Source organism: Entelurus aequoreus, linkage group LG01 (assembly GCF_033978785.1).
Source record: "Entelurus aequoreus isolate RoL-2023_Sb linkage group LG01, RoL_Eaeq_v1.1, whole genome shotgun sequence".
In the NCBI taxonomy this organism is placed as follows: domain Eukaryota; kingdom Metazoa; phylum Chordata; class Actinopteri; order Syngnathiformes; family Syngnathidae; genus Entelurus; species Entelurus aequoreus.
The window spans coordinates 39,141,809-39,163,126 of record NC_084731.1 but is presented as its reverse complement, the minus strand read 5'-3'; the positions used below and the strand labels follow the sequence as shown (position 1 = coordinate 39,163,126).

General features: G+C 41.2%; 1 protein-coding gene across 2 annotated transcripts in view; it reads left to right on the top strand.

Annotated features, from left to right (window-relative positions):
- Positions 1–9,584: 9,584 nt before the first annotated feature.
- Positions 9,585–21,318, top strand: part of ldlrad2 (low density lipoprotein receptor class A domain containing 2) — a 47,123-nt gene continuing 35,389 nt past the window's right edge. For both annotated transcript variants that reach the window (XM_062068130.1, XM_062068051.1), the window contains exon 1: positions 9,585–9,790. In XM_062068130.1, coding sequence (XP_061924114.1) covers positions 9,643–9,790 — 148 coding nt within the window. In that variant the 5' untranslated portion in view covers positions 9,585–9,642. The remainder of the gene's footprint in view (positions 9,791–21,318) is intronic.

Below are 21,318 nucleotides of genomic sequence, written 5' to 3'. Positions count from 1 at the left end.
GCTCCTCGCAAAGTGCTTTCCTCACCTTCTTGAATGCCTGCTGGCACTGCCCCGTCCACTGGACCAGATCTGGAGCACCTTTTCGGGTGAGGTCAGTTAGTGGGCTGGTCAGGTCCGCAAACCGGGGAATGAACCTCCGGTAGTAGCCCACCAACCCTAAAAACTGCCTCACCTCCTTTTTCGTCTTCGGGGTCGGGTAGGCCGCAACTGCTGCGGTTTTTTCTACCTGAGGCCGCACCTGACCTTCCCCCAAGTGGTACCCCAGATACTGTACCTCCCTCCGGCCAACCGCGCACTTCGCCGGGTTGGCAGTGAGCCCTGCCCGCCTCAGGGACTCGAGCACCGCCCCCACCCTCTGCACATGCTCCGCCCAGCTGTTCCCCTGGATGATGACATCATCCAGATAGGCGGCAGCATATGCAGCGTGGGGCCGCAGCACCCGGTCCATGAGTCTCTGAAATGTGGCGGGCGCACCGAACAAGCCGAACGGAAGGGTCACGAATTGGTATAAACCTTCCGAAGTGGAGAATGCCGTTTTTTCCTTCGACTCTGGAGACAAGGGAATCTGCCAGTAGCCCTTAGTCAAATCCAGTGTCGTAAAAAACCGAGCAGTGCCCAACCGGTCCAGGAGCTCGTCGACCCGGGGCATTGGATAGGCGTCAAAACGTGACACATCATTTACATTGCGGTAGTCCACACAGAACCGCACAGACACATCTTTCTTCCCCACCAGAACTATGGGGCTGAACCACGCACTGTGTGACTCTTCTATCACTCCCAATTCCAGCATGGCTTTTAATTCTTCCTGAACTACTTTGCGCTTGTGTTCGGGCAGCCTATAGGGCCGAGACCTCACCGTCACGGCTGGGCTGGTCTCTATGTGATGCTGGGTGAGAGTCGTGCGGCCTGGCAGGGGGGAGAACACGTCAGCAAAATGCTGCTGCAATTTGGCCACGTCTGCTGTCTGTGACGGCGTCAGATGATTATCACAGCGGAGAGGAAAGGGCCGGGGGGGATGGGGAACCTCCGGCCCCAGCTCCTCGCCCTCCGCTATCGCCGTCACCATGGAGACAGGCTCCGCTTCCCTCCAACCTTTTAGTAGGTTGAGGTGGTATATTTGTGTTGCCCCACCCCGGTCAGACCGCCTGACCTCGTAATCCACGTCACCTACTCGTCGTGTGACCACAAAGGGTCCCTGCCACCTGGCAAGTAATTTGGAGCTGGATGTTGGGAGTAATACAAGTACTTTCTCTCCCGGTGAAAATTGTCTGAGTTTCGTCCCCTTGTTATACAGGCGCTGCTGACGTTCTTGGGCTTGGAGCAAATTCTCATGTGACAAGTGCCCCAAAGTGTGGAGTTTTGCTCTCAAGTCCATGACGTACTGAATTTCATTTTTACTGGGGCTTGGACCTTCCTCCCAGCTTTCTTTAACTAGGTCCAGTGCCCCGCGCGGCTTCCTGCCGAACAACAGTTCAAATGGAGAAAATCCTGTTGAGGCCTGAGGAACCTCCCGCACTGCAAATAACAGGGGATCCAACCATTTATGCCAATTTGGTTTGTCTTCGTGTACGAACTTCCGGATCATGGATTTCAAGGTTCTATTCAACCGCTCTACCAGCCCATCCGTCTGCGGGTGGTAAACGCTGGTCCGAATAGATTTGATCCCCAATAATCCGTACAGCTCCTTTAACGTGCGTGACATAAAGGACGTGCCCTGGTCAGTTAGAATCTCTTTTGGGATTCCAACTCGGGAGATAACTTGAAATAGTGCCTGCGCGACACTCTTTGCAGAGATGGAGCGCAGCGGCACTGCTTCGGGATAGCGCGTTGCATAATCCACCAGGACTAGTGCAAAGCGATATCCCTGGGTGCTCGGGTGAAATGGTCCGACGAGGTCCATGCCAATTCGCTCAAACGGGACCTCTATGAGTGGTAATGGCCGCAAAGGTGCTCTAGGGGTGGCCGCGGGATTGACTAGTTGACAGTCTGGGCAGGCCGCGCACCAGCGGCGCACGTCTGCCCGAATGCCTGGCCAATAGAACCGGACCATTATCCGATTGAGTGTTTTATCATAACCCATGTGACCTGCCATCAGGTTAAAATGCGCCGCCTGGAAAATAATTTCCCGACGGCTTTTTGGCACCGACAATTGGGTGATTTCCTCCCCTGTCTGAGTGTCACGACTCACTCTGTATAATCTGTCCCTAATCAATGCAAAGTGAGGGAAATCCCGCGCTATCCCCGGGCGAACCTGCTGCCCATCAATTGAAATCACTTGGTCCCAGGTCGCGCGCAGAGTGTCATCTCGAGACTGCTCGAGTGGAAAATCATCCATGGGGCGCCATTGGGGAACCGGGGAAACCTCCTGCGAAGCCCCCGCCGGCTCCCCTTCCCCCTCCCCCCCGGCAGCGTTGGATAATCTCGCGTCGCCGATGAGAACAGCGCGGACATTCCCTTTTCCTACCGGTCGTGAACGCACCCCTGCGCACTGCTTTATTAACCCGTTAAATCCCGCCCAATTTGTTCCCAAGATTAAGGGGTGCGCCAGGCGTGAATTTACAGCCACCTTAATACTATGTTTTTCCTCTTTAAACAAAATGTCCACCGGCACGATAGGGTACTCGTGAATATCCCCATGCACACATTTAACCGGCACCCGTGTAGCCTTTCTCAACGCCCCAGGTTGAAACAGGTTTTGGTGAATCATGGACTGCTCGCAGCCCGAATCCACCATCGCCCGGTGTATACTCCCTTGTATCCTTACCGGTACATAGTATGTCTCTCCTGGCCCGGGGGAGGGTGCTGGAGGGTCGCCAACCCGGATCACCTGCCCCACTTCCATCGCTGGACACTCCCGCTGCAGGTGTCCTATCCGCCCACACCTCCAGCACACCTGCCCCGGCATTCGAGGCGCCGTTTGCGGGGGAAACGCAGTGTCCACAGCGGCCTGGCCCTGAGGAGGAGAAAGCAGACTTGGGTTGTGTCGTGGCCGTGACCACGGCTGGGCTCCTTCTGCTGGCAGCGCCCGCATCCTGCGCGGCGCCGGGACTGGCTGCTCCGCTCCTCCTGCAGCCTTCTCCTACTTCCCCTTCTCCCGGTGTACGGCCAGGTGGTCCTCCGCCAAGGCTACTGCCGCTGCTACGCCTTGTGGCCGATGGTAGTGGACCCACCCTGACGTCCGCGCCGGGATTGCCTCCAGGAATTGTTCCAGGATTATCTGCTCGATCACCTCCTCTATTCCTCCGGGTTGTAGCCATCTGGTCGCCGCGTCTCTCAACTGTTGGCCCAGGGCGAAAGGCCGCTCCTCCTGTCCGAGTCTCATGGTCCGGAACCGGCGTCTGTGGTCCTCTTTGGATCCTCCTGTCCGGTCCAACACCGCCCTCCTCATGTCCCGGTAGCTCACGCGGGACGCTGGTGGCAGGCTGAGCGCCGCTCGCTGCGCCTCTCCCACCAGTAACGGTAGCAGCCGCACCGCCCACTCTTCCTCCGGCCATGCGCATGCCTTCGCTGTCGCCTCAAACATGTTCATGAAACTTTGAGCGTCTTCTGTCTCTGCCATCCTGTGCATCCCCACCGTCGTCAATGTCGGCCTCGCTGCTGGGGTTGTCCCCGCTCCGGACCTTTCCGTGAGCGCTCGCAGGATCTGGCTCTGCTCTGCAATTTGGGCCTGCATCGCCTCATTCTGCCGGTGGTTCGCCGTCGACACCTCCGCCAGGAGCTGTCCCAGCGACTCTATGGGGCTTGGTGACGACATCGCAGCCTTTCTTCTTTTACGTTGGGCGCCAGATGTAGGAGAGGTCGTTCCCTACCCGTTCCCCTGATATTACGTCAGGAGTCAGTTGTGCCGTTTCACCAAGCCTTTAATCACCATGTGTTTCAATTTATAATTTTCAGTACAATCTTTTCAGATCGGTCACTCTCCTCCCTTCTCCTCCGCTGGCCGCTCACTGATAAAGACAACAGATGATCAGATTAACACGTACCACCTGCGAAATCTAATCACCTGCCAGCTGCGTCTCGCGTCCCGCACATGCCCCGCCCCTAGTCGACGGCGCTCCGCCCTCAACACCATCGACTGAGGCGGTGACCTTTTGCTCCTGCAGTGCGCTGATCACAACCTCCCCCCACATGGTGCTTTTCTAAACGTGTTTAAGAAATACAAATAATATCAAGAAAATACATAAATGGGAAATAATATTCGTTAAAAGTATATCAAACAAACCTTTAACGAAGTGATCAATGCAAACTCTTGCATTCTTCAACTTTGCTCCCTTGGACTGGAGTGTGAGCTTCATGCTTTTCTTGTTCTTGTTTCATAAAATTTTGCACTGTTCCGCCCTTTTTGATTACCTCTTGAGAAACTCTAAAGAAACGTTTATCCTTTTCGCAATTTGAACGATTCATACAGCCGAAAACAACACAAGCATACAGCATTTTTTCTTCAAGAAATGCTAAATGGCGCCAAGTACCCATTGAGAACAGAGCTGGGTTTCAATCACGTGACCTAGGCACACTTCCGGGTTTCAGGTGATGGTTTCGACCAGGGGTCCCCAGGGGGCCGCATTGGGTTAAAAATAAAAAAAACTTGGGACTTGCCGCGGGCCGTAGTTTGGGGACCCCTGGTCTAGACTCCCTTTAAGCTACTGTTTATTTATCTGCATCAGTTCAGATTTGGGGCAGCACGGTGGCAGAGGGGTTAGTGCATCTGCCTCACAATACGAAGGTCCTGAGTAGTCGTGAGTTCAATCCCGGCCTCGGGATCTTTCTGTGTGGAGTTTGCATGTTCTCCCCGTGACTGCGTGGGTTCCCTCCGAGTACTCCGGCTTCCTCCCACCTCCAAAGACATGCACCTGGGGATAGGTTGATTGGTAACACTATAATTGGCCCTAGTGTGTGAATGTTGTCTGTCTATCTGTGTTGGCCCTGCGATGAGGTGGCGACTTGTCCAGGGTGTACCCCGCCTTCCGCCCGATTGCAGCTGAGATAGGCTCCAGCGCCCCCCGCGACCCCGAAGGGAATAAGCGGTAGAAAATGGATGGATGGATGGAGTTCAGATTTGGTCATATTTTGAAAGGTTTAGAGGCAAATATATAAGCGTTCATGAAAAAATATTTAAATGGGATGGAATGGATTCATACATTCTTTCTTTTAAACCATTTATCATTACCAAGACTTTATTGCTCGATACGACCTCACTTCATTTGACACTCCTGGTATTTTGAAAAGAACAGATTGAAGGCACAACATGTCTTGTCCTTTGAGGGGTCCACAAATCAAGCATTAATCTGTGAAAGACAATGTATGACTTTTTTGTGCATCGCCAAGTAACGTATTTGATTGACATGACGAGTGTCGTGTTGCTGTGATCGTGACGCTAATAAGAAAAAATATGTTTGTTTGCAGTTAATTTCCTGCTACAAATTCTAGTCTGTCATCTACAATTCATGACTGCTGTTATTTTTATGGTGTTCATATTTTTTCTCATTATTTAGCAATAGATGTACCTGTTGTTCAGCAATTATGTTTGCTAGCGATATAAAAAATCAGTATATGCTGTTGAGCCTACAAGATATTGAATCATTTTGTTTAATACTATTAAGGATATTTTATTGATGCTAACGAATAGCATCAAAGACGCTATAATGTGGTCATTTGTGTCGAATAAAGCAATTGGCTTTCCTGCACAACTAAGCTTTTCGTTTCTGTTATGAAAGTTGACAATGAAAATTGACAATGAAAATACGGTGGATTGGACCAACAATTACAATATTTATTACCAGGACTTAACATGACGTTAGTTTATTTGCACAACCAGGTCTACGTAATTATATTTAGGCAGAACAACCAAAAAAAGAACACAAACTAATGCGATATCTTGTCCTTTTCTTACGTTTAGTTCTGCTCTCAAACTCTACTAATATAGTAGAGAATAAACTCAATTGCGTCACAAAACAGTTTCTCAAACAAATCAAATGTTCAAACAAACATTTTACAAAGTGATCCCTGCAGACACAAGTTGTCCAATTGTATTCCACAAGATGATGAAAGTGATGTTTTCAAGAGACATTTCCTTCGAGTGTTGCAATAAATAAAAAAATCTACTCCACAGTTGTACTATGTTTATCACTGATCAGATTTACAGTTTATTTTTAATAGGAATTATTGTAAATGGAATTTTACCATAGGCAAAAACAGTTCTTTATTGTAAAATTAACGGACTCTACAATAACGCACTGTAATGTTTTGTACATAGTGACAATATTTTTTACTGTGAATTTCTGGAAACCACAGCTGCCACTATTTTACTGTAATTTCCATGGGTTTTATTTATAAAAGGTTTTATAAAAGGTTGACGATATATCTGTTTTTTGTCGTAATTTGCCATGAGCAAAAACAGTTATCAACTGTAAAATTACCGGATTCAACATTAACATACTGTAATGTCCTATTGTCGTATCGTGACTGTAATTTTTACAGTGATTTCCTGGCAACCACAGCTGCAAGTATTTTTTACACTGCACTTGTGTACAGTATGAACATGCAAAGTAGTGTATTGCATACTTATACTTGTGTACAGTATGAACATGCAAAGTAGTGTATTGTATAATTATACTTGTGTACAGTATGAACATGCAAAGTAGTGTATTGTATACCTATACTTGTGTACAATATGAACATGCAAAGTAGTGTATTGTATACTTAGACTTGTGTACAATGTGAACTTGCAAAGTAGTGTATTGTATACTTGCACATGTGAAGGTTTGTATATGCGTTTTTGAAAAAAATTAACTTCTGGTAAAAGTACTGCAACAAGTTTTTTGTTTTTTTACCCTCCATGTCTTTAAGCTGACTGGTTGTCGTTGCTATGGACATGACAGGACACGTGTGTGTGCGTGTGTGCGTGTGTGTGTGTGTGTGTGTGTGTGTGTGTGTGCGTGCGTGCGTGCGTGCGTGCGTGCGTGCGTGCGTGTTTGTGTATGTGTGTGTTCTTGTATTTCTACCCTTCTTGAGACATCAACAAGGAAAAGTGCCTTCCATATGAGGTTAGGACATAAATCATGGTCCCAATACGGAAAACCATTGCATCTAATAGAGAATGTCTCATTTGCACCCCTGGTGGGGAAATCTATCAAAATTAGGGTGGTCCCAAAAAGGAGGGATTTTTCAAATTGACTGTGTGTCGCTTTTAAAAATGCTCCCCCTCTGGTCAACATAGGAAATAACAAGTGTGTGTAAAAATTTGAAGTGCTCCCCCTCTGGCCAGCATATGTAATAACAAGTGTGTGTAAGAAATGGAAATGCGCCCCCTTTGGTCAAAATTAATTAAAAAAATAAAATAAATATGTATATAGAGAAATACTTTAATAACTTCAATCAATCAATCAATCAATGTTTATTTATATAGCCCTGAATCACAAGTGTCTCAAAGGGCTGTACAAGCCACAACGACATCCTCGGTACAGAGCCCACATACGGGCAAGGAAAACTCACCCCAGTGGGACGTCAATGTGAATGACTATGAGAAACCTTGGAGAGGACCGCATATGTGGGTAACCCCCCCCCCCCTCTAGGGGAGACCGAAAGCAATGGATGTCGAGTGGGTCTGACATAATATTGTGAAAGTCCAACACATCAGCGAAAGTCCAGTCCATGGTGGGGGCAGCAGGAACCATCCCGAGCGGAGACGGGTCAGCAGCGTAGAGATGTCCCCATCCGATGAACAGGCTAGCGGTCCACCCTGGAGCAGAGTAGAAAAGAAAAGAAAAGAAACGGCAGATCAACTGGTCTAAAAAGGGAGTCTATTTAAAGGCTAGAGTATACAAATGAGTTTTCAGATGAGACTTAAATGCTTCTACTGAGGTAGCATCTCTAACTTTTACCGGGAGGGCATTCCATAGTATTGGAGCCCGAATAGAAAACGCTCTATAGCCCGCAGACTTTTTTTGGGCTCTGGGAATCACTAATAAGCCGGAGTTCTTTGAACGCAGATTTCTTACCGGGACATATGGTACAATACAATCGGCAAGATAGGCAGGAGCTTGACCGTGTAGTATTTTATACGTAAGTAGTAAAACCTTAAAGTCGCATCTTAGGTGCACAGGAAGCCAGTGCAAGTGAGCCAGTATAGGCGTAATATGATCAAACTTTCTTGTTTTTGTCAAAAGTCTAGCAGCCGCATTTTGTACCATCTGTAATCTTTTAATGCTAGACATAGGGAGGCCCGAAAATAAAACGTTACAGTAATCGAGACGAGATGTAACGAACGCATGGATAATGATCTCAGCATCGCTTGTGGACAAAATGGAACGAATTTTAGCGATATTACGGGGATGAAAGAAGGCCGTTTTAGTAACACTCTTAATGTGTGACTCAAACGAGAGAGTTGGGTCGAAGATAATACCCAGATTCTTTACCGAGTCGCCTTGTTTAATTGTTTGGTTGTCAAATGTTAAGGTGGTATTATTAAATAGATGTCGGTGTTGAGCAGGACCGATAATCAGCATTTCCGTTTTCTTAGCGTTGAGTTGCAAAAAGTTAGCGGACATCCATTGTTTAATTTCATTAAGACACGCCTCCAGCTGACTACAATAATGAAGATTAGAAATGTACTAAAAGCAGTCTTTTTCTCACAATGTGTCGACTTTTTTCTTATACAATTGGGAACAATTTCTCATATTATTTCTGTTTCTGTAATATTGCAATATTTTCTTGTAAAATTATGTAAAATTATTACTTTTTAAAGCAAAATGGTGACATTTGTCAGATAAAATTCTGACTTTTATTACAATATCGCCAAGTTTTGTGTTGTTCTTGTTAAATAGTAAAACTAATAAAACTATGACTTTTGTCATAATTTTGCCAAGTAAAATTTCGATTTTTATTATGATATTGCAAACATTTTTAAGTTTTCTTATAAAATTGTGACTTTTGTCGAGTAAAATTACGACTCTTCATAAAATTGCCAAAATGTTAAGCTCTTCTTGTAAACATTTGACTGTTATTGAGTTGAGTTGAGTTGAGTTTGAGTTTATTTCGAACATGCAAGCATACAACATGATACATCACAATTTCCAGTTTCTCTTTTCATGAGTAATATTCCAACTTTTATCATAATATCGCACAAATTTTGAGTTTTTCTTGTCAAATTTTGACTTGGTTTGTGTAAAATTACGACTTTTTTTATGATACTGCCAAAATTCTACGTTTTTCTTGTGAAATTGTGACCTTTTTCTTGTGAAATTCCAACTCGTTTTTCCCGACAAGCTTTTTTATGTTTGCATAGTATGTATATATTATTAATGTTGTAAATACCAATCTTTATATATCTAGAAAGGGTCGTCCTAAAGAGGTAGGCATTTTTCTCAGGTCTCAAGAAGGTGACAAACACAAGAATGTGTGTGTGCGCGTGTGCGTGTGTGTGTGTGTGTGTGTGTGTGTGTGTGTGTGTGTGTGTGTGTGTGTGTGTGTGTGTGTGTGTGTGTGTGTGTGTGTGTGTGTGTGTGTGTGTGTGTGTGTGTGTGTGTGCGGGCGGGTGTCTGTGCGTGTGTGTTTGTTAAAAGGCTTGAAGTTTTGAGGATGTTGAAGGAGAAGCTCCGTCCCCAACATTTTGGATACATTTATCCTGCAGAAGAATTGAGTTGAATGGAGAAGAATGTGGCGGACATGTTTTCTCTTTCTTCTCTGACTTTGTCTTCTTTCGCGCGTCCATCCAGGATGATAAAGCTTGGCGTGCTCAAACTGTTACTTCCTCTCTGCTTCTTCATTCTCCGCAGCTCAGCTATCGACACAGGTAAGACCAGACAGTTGTTTGTCTTGCAAAAACAATTTTCTTTTTTTTTGATGGCCTTGCTCATAATAATGGTGGAAATAAGTGTATATTATGACTGCTTTGGGCAAAAATACTTTAGTCACCCTACATGGCCTCCATTGCAGCACTCGTGTAATGTGTAAAATTCAAATAATGTTGATGTAAAAAATAAAAGTTAGGTATAAAAATGTAAAAAAAAAAGTTTGGTTTTAAAAAATTAAATTAATGTTTGGTGAAAATATTTTCTGTGTGGTTGAAAATCCTATGGTGTAAAAAATTAATAAATGTTTAAAATGTGAATGAATGTTTGAGAAGCTATTTAGGCGCGAATTGGCAGCCATGTTTCCATTTGTCTACCCTAGGGCAGCTGTGGCTACACATCAATATGTGAATGTGGACTGAATGAATAATTAGTTCACACTGTGAAGCGCTTTGGTCTCTGAAAAAGGCACTATATAAATCTCATCGATTACATTATTTTTATCATAATATTATTATAATTTGTATTATAATGTTTTAAATGAATTGAGTATCCAAGCCCTGTATTGTCTAGTGCAGTGGTTCTCAAACTTTTTCCCACCAAGAACCACCTCAGAAAACATTTGACTCACCAAGTACCACCGTAATGACCAACAATAAAATACAATAGCGTAATAGGCCTAAATATTCATTAAAAACAAGGCAGAGGTTTTAATTAACAAGTATATTTAATATTTTTGGCCACTGTAACATTACACACATTTTGAACAGTAACACTGTGTTTGAATATACAGTCCGCTAGGGCAGTGTTTTTCAACCACTGTGCCGCGGCACACTAGTGTACCGTGAGATATTGTCTTGTGTGCCGTGGGAGATTATGTAATTTCACCTAATTGGGTTGAAAATATTTGTATTAATTATTGTCTGTGCTGTCAAGAGCTCGGCAAAGTAACTGTGTAATACTCTTCCATATCAGTAGGTGGCAGTAGGTAGCTAATTTCTTTGTGACTTGTCGTGATCACAATATGCAGACAACAGCGGGAGGCAGCGTGCAGGTAAAAAGGTATCTAAAGCTTAAACCAAAAATAAACAAAAGGCATTGAAGCTCAGGAATGGCTATGCAAAACAAAACTAAAACTGAACTGGCTGCAAAGTAAACAAAAACAGAATGCTGGACGACAGCAAAGACTTACAGTACGTCAAGCAGACGGCGTCCACAAAGTACATCCGTACATGACATGACAATCAACAACAAAATAGGAGCACAAGACAGGAACTAAAGCACTACACACAGGAAAACACCAAAAAACTCCAAATAAGTCACGGCGTAATGTAAAAGGTTGTGACAGTACACCTACTTTGAGACAAGAGCTATAGTGATGCATGGTTGGTTATGGTTTTAATTTATATCCAACAATTGCGAGAACAACTTTTTACTGTCAATATCGGCTGCTGAGTTTAATTTCTGTACCATTTTCAACAAGTGGTCACAACAGGTGAAACAATGAGACGTTTTAAGGAGGAGAAGAAGGTGGGCTGCATCAACAACAATTCTATCGAGCATTAATGTCGGCTATAACCACACCAAAACGTCAGCACAAAACTACTATCTAACAAAAAATGGTCTCCTTCTGTTCTAATCACACCGAAACAAACAAACTGTATGTCGTATTGACAGCAAACTCTCACTTTCATTTGCACCAGAAGACGCACACACTCGGCTCGGCCAGTGATGCGTTCATGGCCACAAAAGCAGTCGGACAACTCCAACACCACACATACACTCTGTTTACTTGTTACAGTTACACTGTGATATGGTTCACTATAGGGTGCCGAATGTAAAAGTTTAGTCACACTTTTCTAGCAGATACATTTCTCAGATTTAACTCAGTTTTCTGAGATTTAACTCACTTTTCCCAAATGTTGCTTATTTTCATCACATTTGAGTTTAAATTAAACAGTGACTCTAAATATCATATCTAAATGTAAATCTGAATGATAAATCTAAATATTAAATGTAAAAGTTATATTTAAATCTAAATCTTAAACATAAATCTATATGTTAAATCTAAATGTAAATGTTAAATCTAAACCTAAATATTAAATCTAAATCTAAATAATAAATCTAAATCTAAATCTTAGGTCTGAATGTAAATGTTACATCTAAATCTAGATGTTAATTTCAAACCTGAATGTTAAATCTAAACCTAAATTTGAAATCTAAACCTAAATGTTGAATCTAAATCTTAAATGTAAATCTAAGTGTCAAATCTACATCTAAATATTAAATCGAAACTTTTCCCAAATTGAGCTCATTTTCATCACATTAGAGGTCAAATTAAAAGTTGACTCTAAATATCATATCTAAATGTAAATCTAAATCTAAATGATAAATGTAAATCTTAAATCTAAATGTTATATTCAAACCTAAATCTTAAACATAAATCTAGATGTTAAACCTAAATCTAAATGTTAAATCTAAACATAAATGTTCAATCTAAATATTAAATCTAAATCTAAAGTTTAGGTCTAAATGTAAATGTTAAATCTAAATCAAAATGTTGATTTCAAACCTGAATGTTAAATCTAAACCTAAATGTTAAATCTAAACCTAAATGTTGAATGCAAATCTTAAATGAAAATCTAAATGTTAAATCTAAACCTAAATGTTGAATCTAAATCTTAATTTCTAAATCTGAACCTAAATGTGAGCACTATATTTTAAATCTAAACCTAAATGTTAAATGTAAATCTAAATCTTAACTCAAAATATACATCTTAAATCTAAATCTAACTGTGAGCGAGAAATGTTAAATCCAAACCTAAATGTTAAAAATAAAGCCTAAATCTAAATGTAAGATCTAAACCTAAATATAAATATCTTTGTCAATGACATTATCAATGAGAATGGTAAAATTATGAAATATGATGAATTTACAACTTTGTATGGTGATGCTTGTTCAAGCTTTTCATTTAATCAACTAACTGGAGTCATTGGGAAAAGATGGAAACTAATTAATTATGGAACTACTAAATTATTAGTTTGTAAACTCTTAATAAGAAATTGTAGTTGGCAAAAAGGAACTAAAATAAATAGAAAAATATATAAGTTTTATTTAATAAAGATCTCTTTGAGGGCTGCTCCATACAACACAAATGGAAAATGGGCGGACTTTTTTGACTGCCCGTTGCCATGGGATGCCATATTCAAACTAATCTATAAAACCACTATCGATGTGGAAAATCGTTATTTTCAAATTAAAATTATTTATAACTTCCTACCCACGGGAAAAATGTTAAAAATATGGAATATGACAGAGTCAGATGATTGCCGATTTTGTTGTCAGGAGCCTGAATCCACCCTACATTTGTTTTGGTATTGTCATATTGTGTCTTTGTTTTGGGTGGAAGTTGAAAAAATGTGTTTAAAGATTGGTTTGTTTATGAAGCTTGATGTGGTTTCTGTTATTTTAGGAGAGTTCATTGACAATCATGATTTAGTCAATTTAATTATAGTACTCGGTAAAAGGTTTATTTTTAAGGCCAAAAACAGATATTCACTTAGTATTTCTTTCTTTAAAACATTTATTCAGTATTTTTTAACTTTAGAAAATTATATGGTTGAAAACGATAATGATGCCAAAAAACATAAAAAAAGATGGGAAGTCCTCAAAGGCTTATTTTGAAAATGTAATTTTGTTTATATATGATATGCAATCTGTTGTTGCATTCCCTATTTTAAGTGTACATAAATGAAGGTGTGTGTTGCTGAGTTCGACTTGGATGTGATCTGGACTGTACATGGGTGCTTAATTTGAAAATGTATTTTTGTATGTGGATTGTATGCAACCTGTTGTGTTCCCTGGTTTTTGGTGTACATGGGTGAAGGTGTGTGTTGCTGAGCCCGATCTGGACGTTATCTGAACTGGACCTGGTTTTAAGAACCATTTTGAACAATCTGATTTCATTGACAACCCGGTCTGGTGAAGTTAAGGTCCTTTGTTTGTTTTGTTTGAAAGTAAAGCAATATAAAAACAATTACATAAAAGATAGTAATTAATGAAAAATGTTAATGGACCAGCACCACACACAATCATGTGTGCTCTAGAGACTGTATCCCTTGCAGACTGTATTATTCTATACTGTAGGAACCAGAAGATTATTTTTTTTTTATAACAGAAAGAGACAGCCCCTTTTGTTTAAATGAGTGTGGATGAGTGTGAATGGGGGAGGGAGGATTTTCTTGGGTTGATGCACTAATGGTAAGTGTATCTTGTGTCTTTTTTTTATGTTGTTTAAAATAAAATAAAAAATTTTAAAAATTAAAAATTTTAAAACCTACATATTAAATCTAAATTTAAATCTTAAATCTAGATGTGAGCATTAAATGTAAGATCTGAACCTAAATGTTAAATCTAAATCTAAATCTAAATCAAAAGCTTAAATCTAAATCTTAATGTGACCGCTAAATCTCTCGCAAAGTGTAAAGATGAATGTTTCTATAACAATATAATATATAACAGCAATCTGAGGCCTCTTAGTGCACGGCACTCCTACATCTGCATGACTGCGGAAGAAGGAAATATGACAGAAATAATGCCAATAAAGTTGCATATATTTAAAAGTGTTAGCTTCAAACGTGTGAATTTGCATGATGTGTTGAAACAATTAGACACTCAAACACCTGACGCTGCACTTCCGCGTTTGACAATGGATGGAATTGCTTCTTACACCGAGATATGCAGTGTGCATGAATACACATATTTCTATTTTTCCTGATGAAGATGAAGGAAAGATGACTTTAATTCACATCCACTTAGGGTTGTACGGTATACCGCGATACTAATGAATCATATTCTGTACTATACCGCCTCTAAAAAGTACCGGTCCCCCACCCCACGTTGTGTCATTGCTAGTTTACGAACAGACGAGCATGTTCGGCAGCGCACAATCACGGAGTACTTACAAGCAGACACAGTGTGTAGACAGAAAAGGGAGAACGGACGCATTTTGGCTTAAAAACTAACGATAAAGGTGAAGTTATAACACTTATACGCCCATCGGAACAGGTGTTTTAAGACATGACTAGCTAGCTAGCGGCTAAAGTCCATCCCCTGTCTGCAGTGTTTTAGCTACTTCTAAATAATTAATGCTCGCCTCCGTGGCAACAAATAAAGTAAGTTTCTTACAAGTATCATCCCTGCAGGACGAGGAATAGCTAAACATGCTTCACTACACACTGTAGCTCACCGGCATCAAAATGTAAACAAACGCCATTGGTGGATCTATACCTGACATCCACTGTAATGATACCAAGTACAGTACCGTATCTAGTCGATACTACTATGATTACATCAATATTTTTTAGCATCACAACATCTTTTTTCGTTTAAAAAAAATTCATATTATGTTTATAAACTCAGGAAATATGTCCCTGGACACATGAGGACTTTGAATATGACCAATGTATGATCCTGTAATGATAATAGTGATATCATCCAAAACTCATGTAAAGTATCCAAACAAGAGAAGAATAAGTGATTATTACATTTTAACAGAAGTGTAGATAGAACATGTTAAAAGAGAAAGTAAGCAGATATTAACAGTAAATGAACAAGTAGATTAATAATTCATTTTCTACCACTTGTCCTTAATAATTTTGACAAAATAATAGAATGGAAAATGACACAATATGTTACTGCATATGTCAGCAGCTAAATTAGGAGCCTATATTTGTTTATTTACTTGTATGTTCACTATTTTATTTAAGGACAAACTTGCAATAAGAAACATATGTTTAATGTACCGTAAGATTTTTTGTTAAAATAAAGCCAAAAATGCAATTTTTTGTGGTCCCCTTTATTTATAAAAAAGTATCAAAGAGTACCGAAAAGTATTGAAATATATTTTGGTACCGGTACCAAAATATCGGTATCGGGACAACACTACACCCACTACAATCAGACAGTGCTCCAGTGTGCGCCCATCAGAGGCTGCATTGAATCGTATTATGACGCAGTTACTCAGTAATGAATAATTACTGAGTAATCATTAAACATTATTATTAATAATTACTGAGTAACTGAATAATGATCTCTCATTACGAGCATCTGACGAAGGTCAGTTATATTGTCATGATGTGTTCAATGTGGTCTTGTAAAATATGTTAGTGGGAAATTTGAATAGCCTAAATACAAAAAAGTTAAAGGACAACTAATAATACATAATTGACATAATAATAATCTGACTTGTTAAGTGGTTAATCGTAAAAAAAGGAAACATGGTGGGTGTTTTACACCAGACACCGTCAAGAACATTAAAGAACAAGAACATTGAAGGTGGCAATGAATGGGATAGAGGGGCCCACACGATACTTTTTCAGGGTAATACAATTCCTAGCAACGTACCATTACATATAATTACTAGTGGTACACGAGCCACAGTTTGAGAATCCCTGGTCTAGTATATGTAATAATATAAATGTGTATTGTTTTTTGTGGAACTTCGCTGTTTGTTTTTATTTTATTTCTAATCAGCAGGATTGACAATCCTGTGAGTATGAAAGTGAAAGAATAAGCCGTGCTCACTTTAACGTTCATAACAATAATGTTGTAGAAAGTGATGAATTTTCAGGTCATGTTGTTAGCACAGAGGTTAGTTTTCTGAGGCGAAAGTGTTTCCCACCAATACTTTGGGACATTCCTGGAGGTCAGAGCAGGATGAGCTACTTGTCTCCCTTGGAAACACAGCTAATAAACTCCATGGTGATTGTAAATCTCCTCATTATTTGGCCTGCAGCCCAGAGGCAGGGGGTGACGGCGACTGAGATCTTGCCGTCATCCATCCTGCTCTGCTTGCGGATGAGCAATAAGCTGCCCTGAATAACAACACTGCTGATTTACATGCTTGAGGGACTTCCATCTGATGTTTGGAAACTAGTGCAAACATTGAATAGCAGCAAAACTTCACATTACCAGTCCTTATTCAAACATTAAAGCTTAGTTTTGAGTTCTTAATGGGTGTCAAACTTATTTTAGATCGGGGGCCACATGGAGAAAAATCTGCTCCCAAGTGGGCCGAATTGGTAAAATCAAGGCACGATAACTTAAAAATAAAGACAACTTCAGATTGTTTTCTCTGTTTATAAATAGAACAAGCACATTCTGAAAATTTACAAATCATAATGTTGTTGGTTTTTTTTTTACACTTACATGTTGCGGTTAATAGTATTCTATCTTTATTTGTCGTTATTTATACTTTCTGAATAAATATGTGATCATGTTAATCAGTCAACACATTGGTGTTAATTTTCAATCTATTAAGATATAAAAATTATATCAAAATCTAATTACAGGATGTTATTTATGTAGTTTGCTCATTTTCCTCGACTGGTGCACTAACATGTGGTTTATAATTTTTTTTACATAAGTAGCATCCTCTACAAAGATACAAAGAATTGCTATTGTGACATCTAGTGGATAATAAATAAATGATAAATGGGTTATACTTGTATAGCGCTTTTCTACCTTCAAGGTACTCAAAGCGCTTTGACAGTATTTCCACATTCACCCATTCACACACACATTCACACACTGATGGCGGGAGCTGCCATGCAAGGCGCTAACCGGCAGCCATCAGGAGCAAGGGTGAAGTGTCTTGCCGAAGGACACAACGGACGTGACTAGGATGGTAGAAGGTGGGGATTGAACCCCAGTAACCAGCAACCCTCCGATTGCTGGCACGGCCGCTCTACCAACTTCGCCACGCCGCACACATTTAGAACAGGATTTTCTTTCATTCCAAAATTTTGGCAAATTTTTATACTAAGCAAACTCATCCCACGGGCTGGATAAAACATTTTCGCCCGCGGGCCGTACGTTTGACACCCCTGCATTAGACCAACAATGTGTTATACATTTCACTAGTATCTTTACTGGGGGTGTACCGAGCCGATATTTATTTCTGATACACTTTCAAATTGTCTTGTAATCAGACAATATTTCGGTATATTTAGATGGAATCTTTACCTGACCTCACAGTGGTCAGGTGGCCCTTCTGAAGAAGACTGCAGATGACAGTCGAAACGTATCAGGTAAAGATTCCATCTAAATATACTAAAATATTGTCTGATTACAAGACAATTTAAAAGAGTATATGAATAAGAAGATATAATGAACCTTTTTGAGCAATTTATTCCTGATAATGGTCCGATAGCATTTAAAAACGTATCGGATGTTATCGCATACTTGCCAACCTTGAGACCTCCAATATCGGGAAGTGGGGGGGGCCTTGGTCAGGGTGGGTGGCGTGGTTGGGGCGGGGGCGTGGTTAGGGGCGTGGTTAAGAGGAGAGTATATTTACAGCTAGAATTCACCAACTCAAGTATTTCATATATATATATATATATATATAAATACTTGACTTTCAGTTAATTCTAGCTATATATATATATATATATATATATATATATATATATATATATATATATATATATATATATATATATATATATATATATATATATATATATATATATATTTATTTATTTTATTATATATATAAATAAAAGAAATACTTGAATTTTAGTGTTCATTTATTTACACATATACACACACACACAACACTCATCTACTCATTGTTGTACTTGAAAGTACAATGCTTTGTTAAGGGTTGAATTGTCCATCCTCTTTCTATTCTCTGTCACTATTTTTCTAACCATGCTGAACACCCTCTCTGACAGTGGCGTGCGGTGAGGTTAATGTCTGGTGAGGCACGACTGCATCATCACAGTCAAATTTAAAAACATATGAACCTGCAATGCAGGTGTACCTAATGTTGTGTCCCTGCGGTCGTTCGCGGCTCCTGCAGCGCGAGCATTGTTGTTTTTGCACTTTTTGGCTTCTTGTTAAGTGACTTTTTTTGGGTGGATTCGGTCTTGCACGTGGAGGGTGTGGGTGTGGGCTTTGGTTGGTGTGGCCCCGGTGCTCCCGTCGGGCGGTGCATTCTGCGGCGGAGGTGCTTGGCACCAGGAGGCGCGGTTATGAGACGAGCCTCACACAGTGTGTCTCCGCAGCAGATTTATGATCGCTCAGCACTAAAAATACGTTACACACATACAGTTGTTGACAAAATACACTGTACATTATATACCTCAGCTAACTAAACTATGGAAATGTATAATATAATTCATATAGCAATACGGTCTCACTGCACAGCAGGCCAGCAGTTAGCCGAGTCGCAATCCATGGTGAGGCACAAGTGCCTCAACTGGCTGCTGATCACCGCACCGTCTCTTTTCAGTATTTGAACGGCAAATGTGAAAATAAAAATAAAAATAATCTAAAACTGGTGAAGTTAAATGGAAAATAACTTTAGTATAATCACTGGATACATATAACAATTTAATTAATTTTTTTTTCTTTTTCTTTTTTTTTTTCTTTCCATGATGGCAGGTGAGGCCCCGCCTCCCCTGCCTCTAGTGACTGCACGCCACTGCTCTCTGATGATGCATTGCTGTGTGGCACGCACAAAAGTGCTTTCATCAAATGCACGAGAGTGTGGAATCTTCCATCTCTCCCTAGCATGGCCCAAAACCGGTCAACCCTTGCTTCCTGGGGAAGATCTTCCCTGGCAAGCAATTGGTACTCCAGTACTTGTACCCGGAGGCTGGTCAGGTCCAATCGCAGCTGCGGCAGACTTTTTTTGGGGGGGGCGTGGCCTCCAGCTCCGGCTGAATACCGGGAGTTTGTCGGGAGAAAATCTCTGTCGGGAGGTTTTCGGGAGAGGCGCTGAATATCGGGATTCTCCCGCTAAAAACGGGAGGGTTGGCAAGTATGTGTTATCGGCTTGCATCTACAATCTCCATATATAAGCAGTCCGGCAGTGCGTTTACTTGTGCTGGACAGCCAATTAACATCTACATATCCTCCAATCAGCACAAAAAGTTGGTATTTCCTTGTATTTTAGTTAAGTCACTTGCAAAATGTAACCATGATAGGCTGCAGGCTACTATCAATATGTAACGCTAGCATGGGCTAGGTGGGTTAAGAATGTAAACCGTGTAACAGAAGATGGTTCGTCTAGGAGTATGAAAGATGACGACAACTAGTTATTTTGGTTTCGACTGCATTAAATGTATTGAACAAGAATATAAATGCCACAAATGACACAATAGGAAAAAAATACAATTAAAAAAAATGCCCAAAACAAAAATACAAAATGCAGTCCTGCTGCTTTCTCAGAACCAGTTCACAGTTCAGTTCAAAAGGTATGCAAATGCTTTCGCATCAGTCCAAAAGTTCAGTTCAAAAACAAAAGTAATCCAAAAGGTTTGCCACGGAGGAGGAAAAAAATGCTTGTCCTACCGCATAGTTGTTTAGCTCGCCATTTGTTGAGTTGAGTTTGAAAGTGGATAGGGAGCTCAGGTTGTTTGGGTCAACGGGTATTCCTTCCCGGAAAAAAAACCTGACCTGAGTAATCGAGGGCAAAAACAACACACCATGCCCGGCCCGATAGTTTATCGAACACGGTGGCTCTATGGAAGAATGGCAGCGGTTAGCGCCTACGCTAAAACAGATGCTAACATAATATTGGCGACATGGCACATGATTGTGATTGTGGAAATCCGTTGATTATGCCATGGCAAAAGACTCACCTAATTATGAAGTTTACAAAGTGGGAGAATGAGAAGATATTGCAAGTTTCTTCTCAAGCGCTTCTCGCAGCACCGCAGCCACAGCAGGTACGGGAGGGGGTGGTGAAGTGAGCAGCACTTCCTTAAAAGGAAGTGAGCGGCAGGAAGTAACCCTCCACAATAAAAGTATTTGCACTGTATGCATGTTTTCAATGGGAATTTTAAATATGGGTTACAGGTTCCCCCCCTATACTCATGTACGGCCTCGTACATGGAGGTGGCTGGCGGCAAACAATTCCTTCCTGGGGAGTGATTGTCGAACCAGACTTCTCTACTTGCAGTGTAGAATCAAAGACATTACTCAATCCTTGGAACAAAGTCTGGATACTGCGCAAAACTGGATGTCCAAGCTTTGCATATTGAAGGCGACTGGGAGGTTTGCGGGTTCGAGTAGGCCGTGGAGCTGGCGATACAGATTCTGGACTGAATGTTTCGGTTCCAGTGGGTGACTCAGGCTCACTCAAGATAGGTGCTGCTTGCGGAGAGCCTGACGTAGAGGAAGTGCTGTCCTCTGGCTGCCCCAAAGCATCACCATCCACTTCTGGCACGGACTCTGTGTCCTGCAATTCAACCACTTGCCCAGGGTCGGCAGGTGTTTCCTGATCCATCTCTACACTGTGCACCACACCAACAGGATCCCCTTCTGTAGCACGTTGTGAGGGCTGGCCAGGCGAACTCACGGGCACTGCAACTGGGACAACTGAAGGTATAGGAACAGGTAAGTCAATCACTCTTGTGAATTTTGCAGGAGCGGAGCAGGTTTCAGGTAAGTTGGGTAAATACACATCTGGGGGGTAGTATTCTGGTTCAGAGAGCTCCAGAATTGCTGGGTCCACTG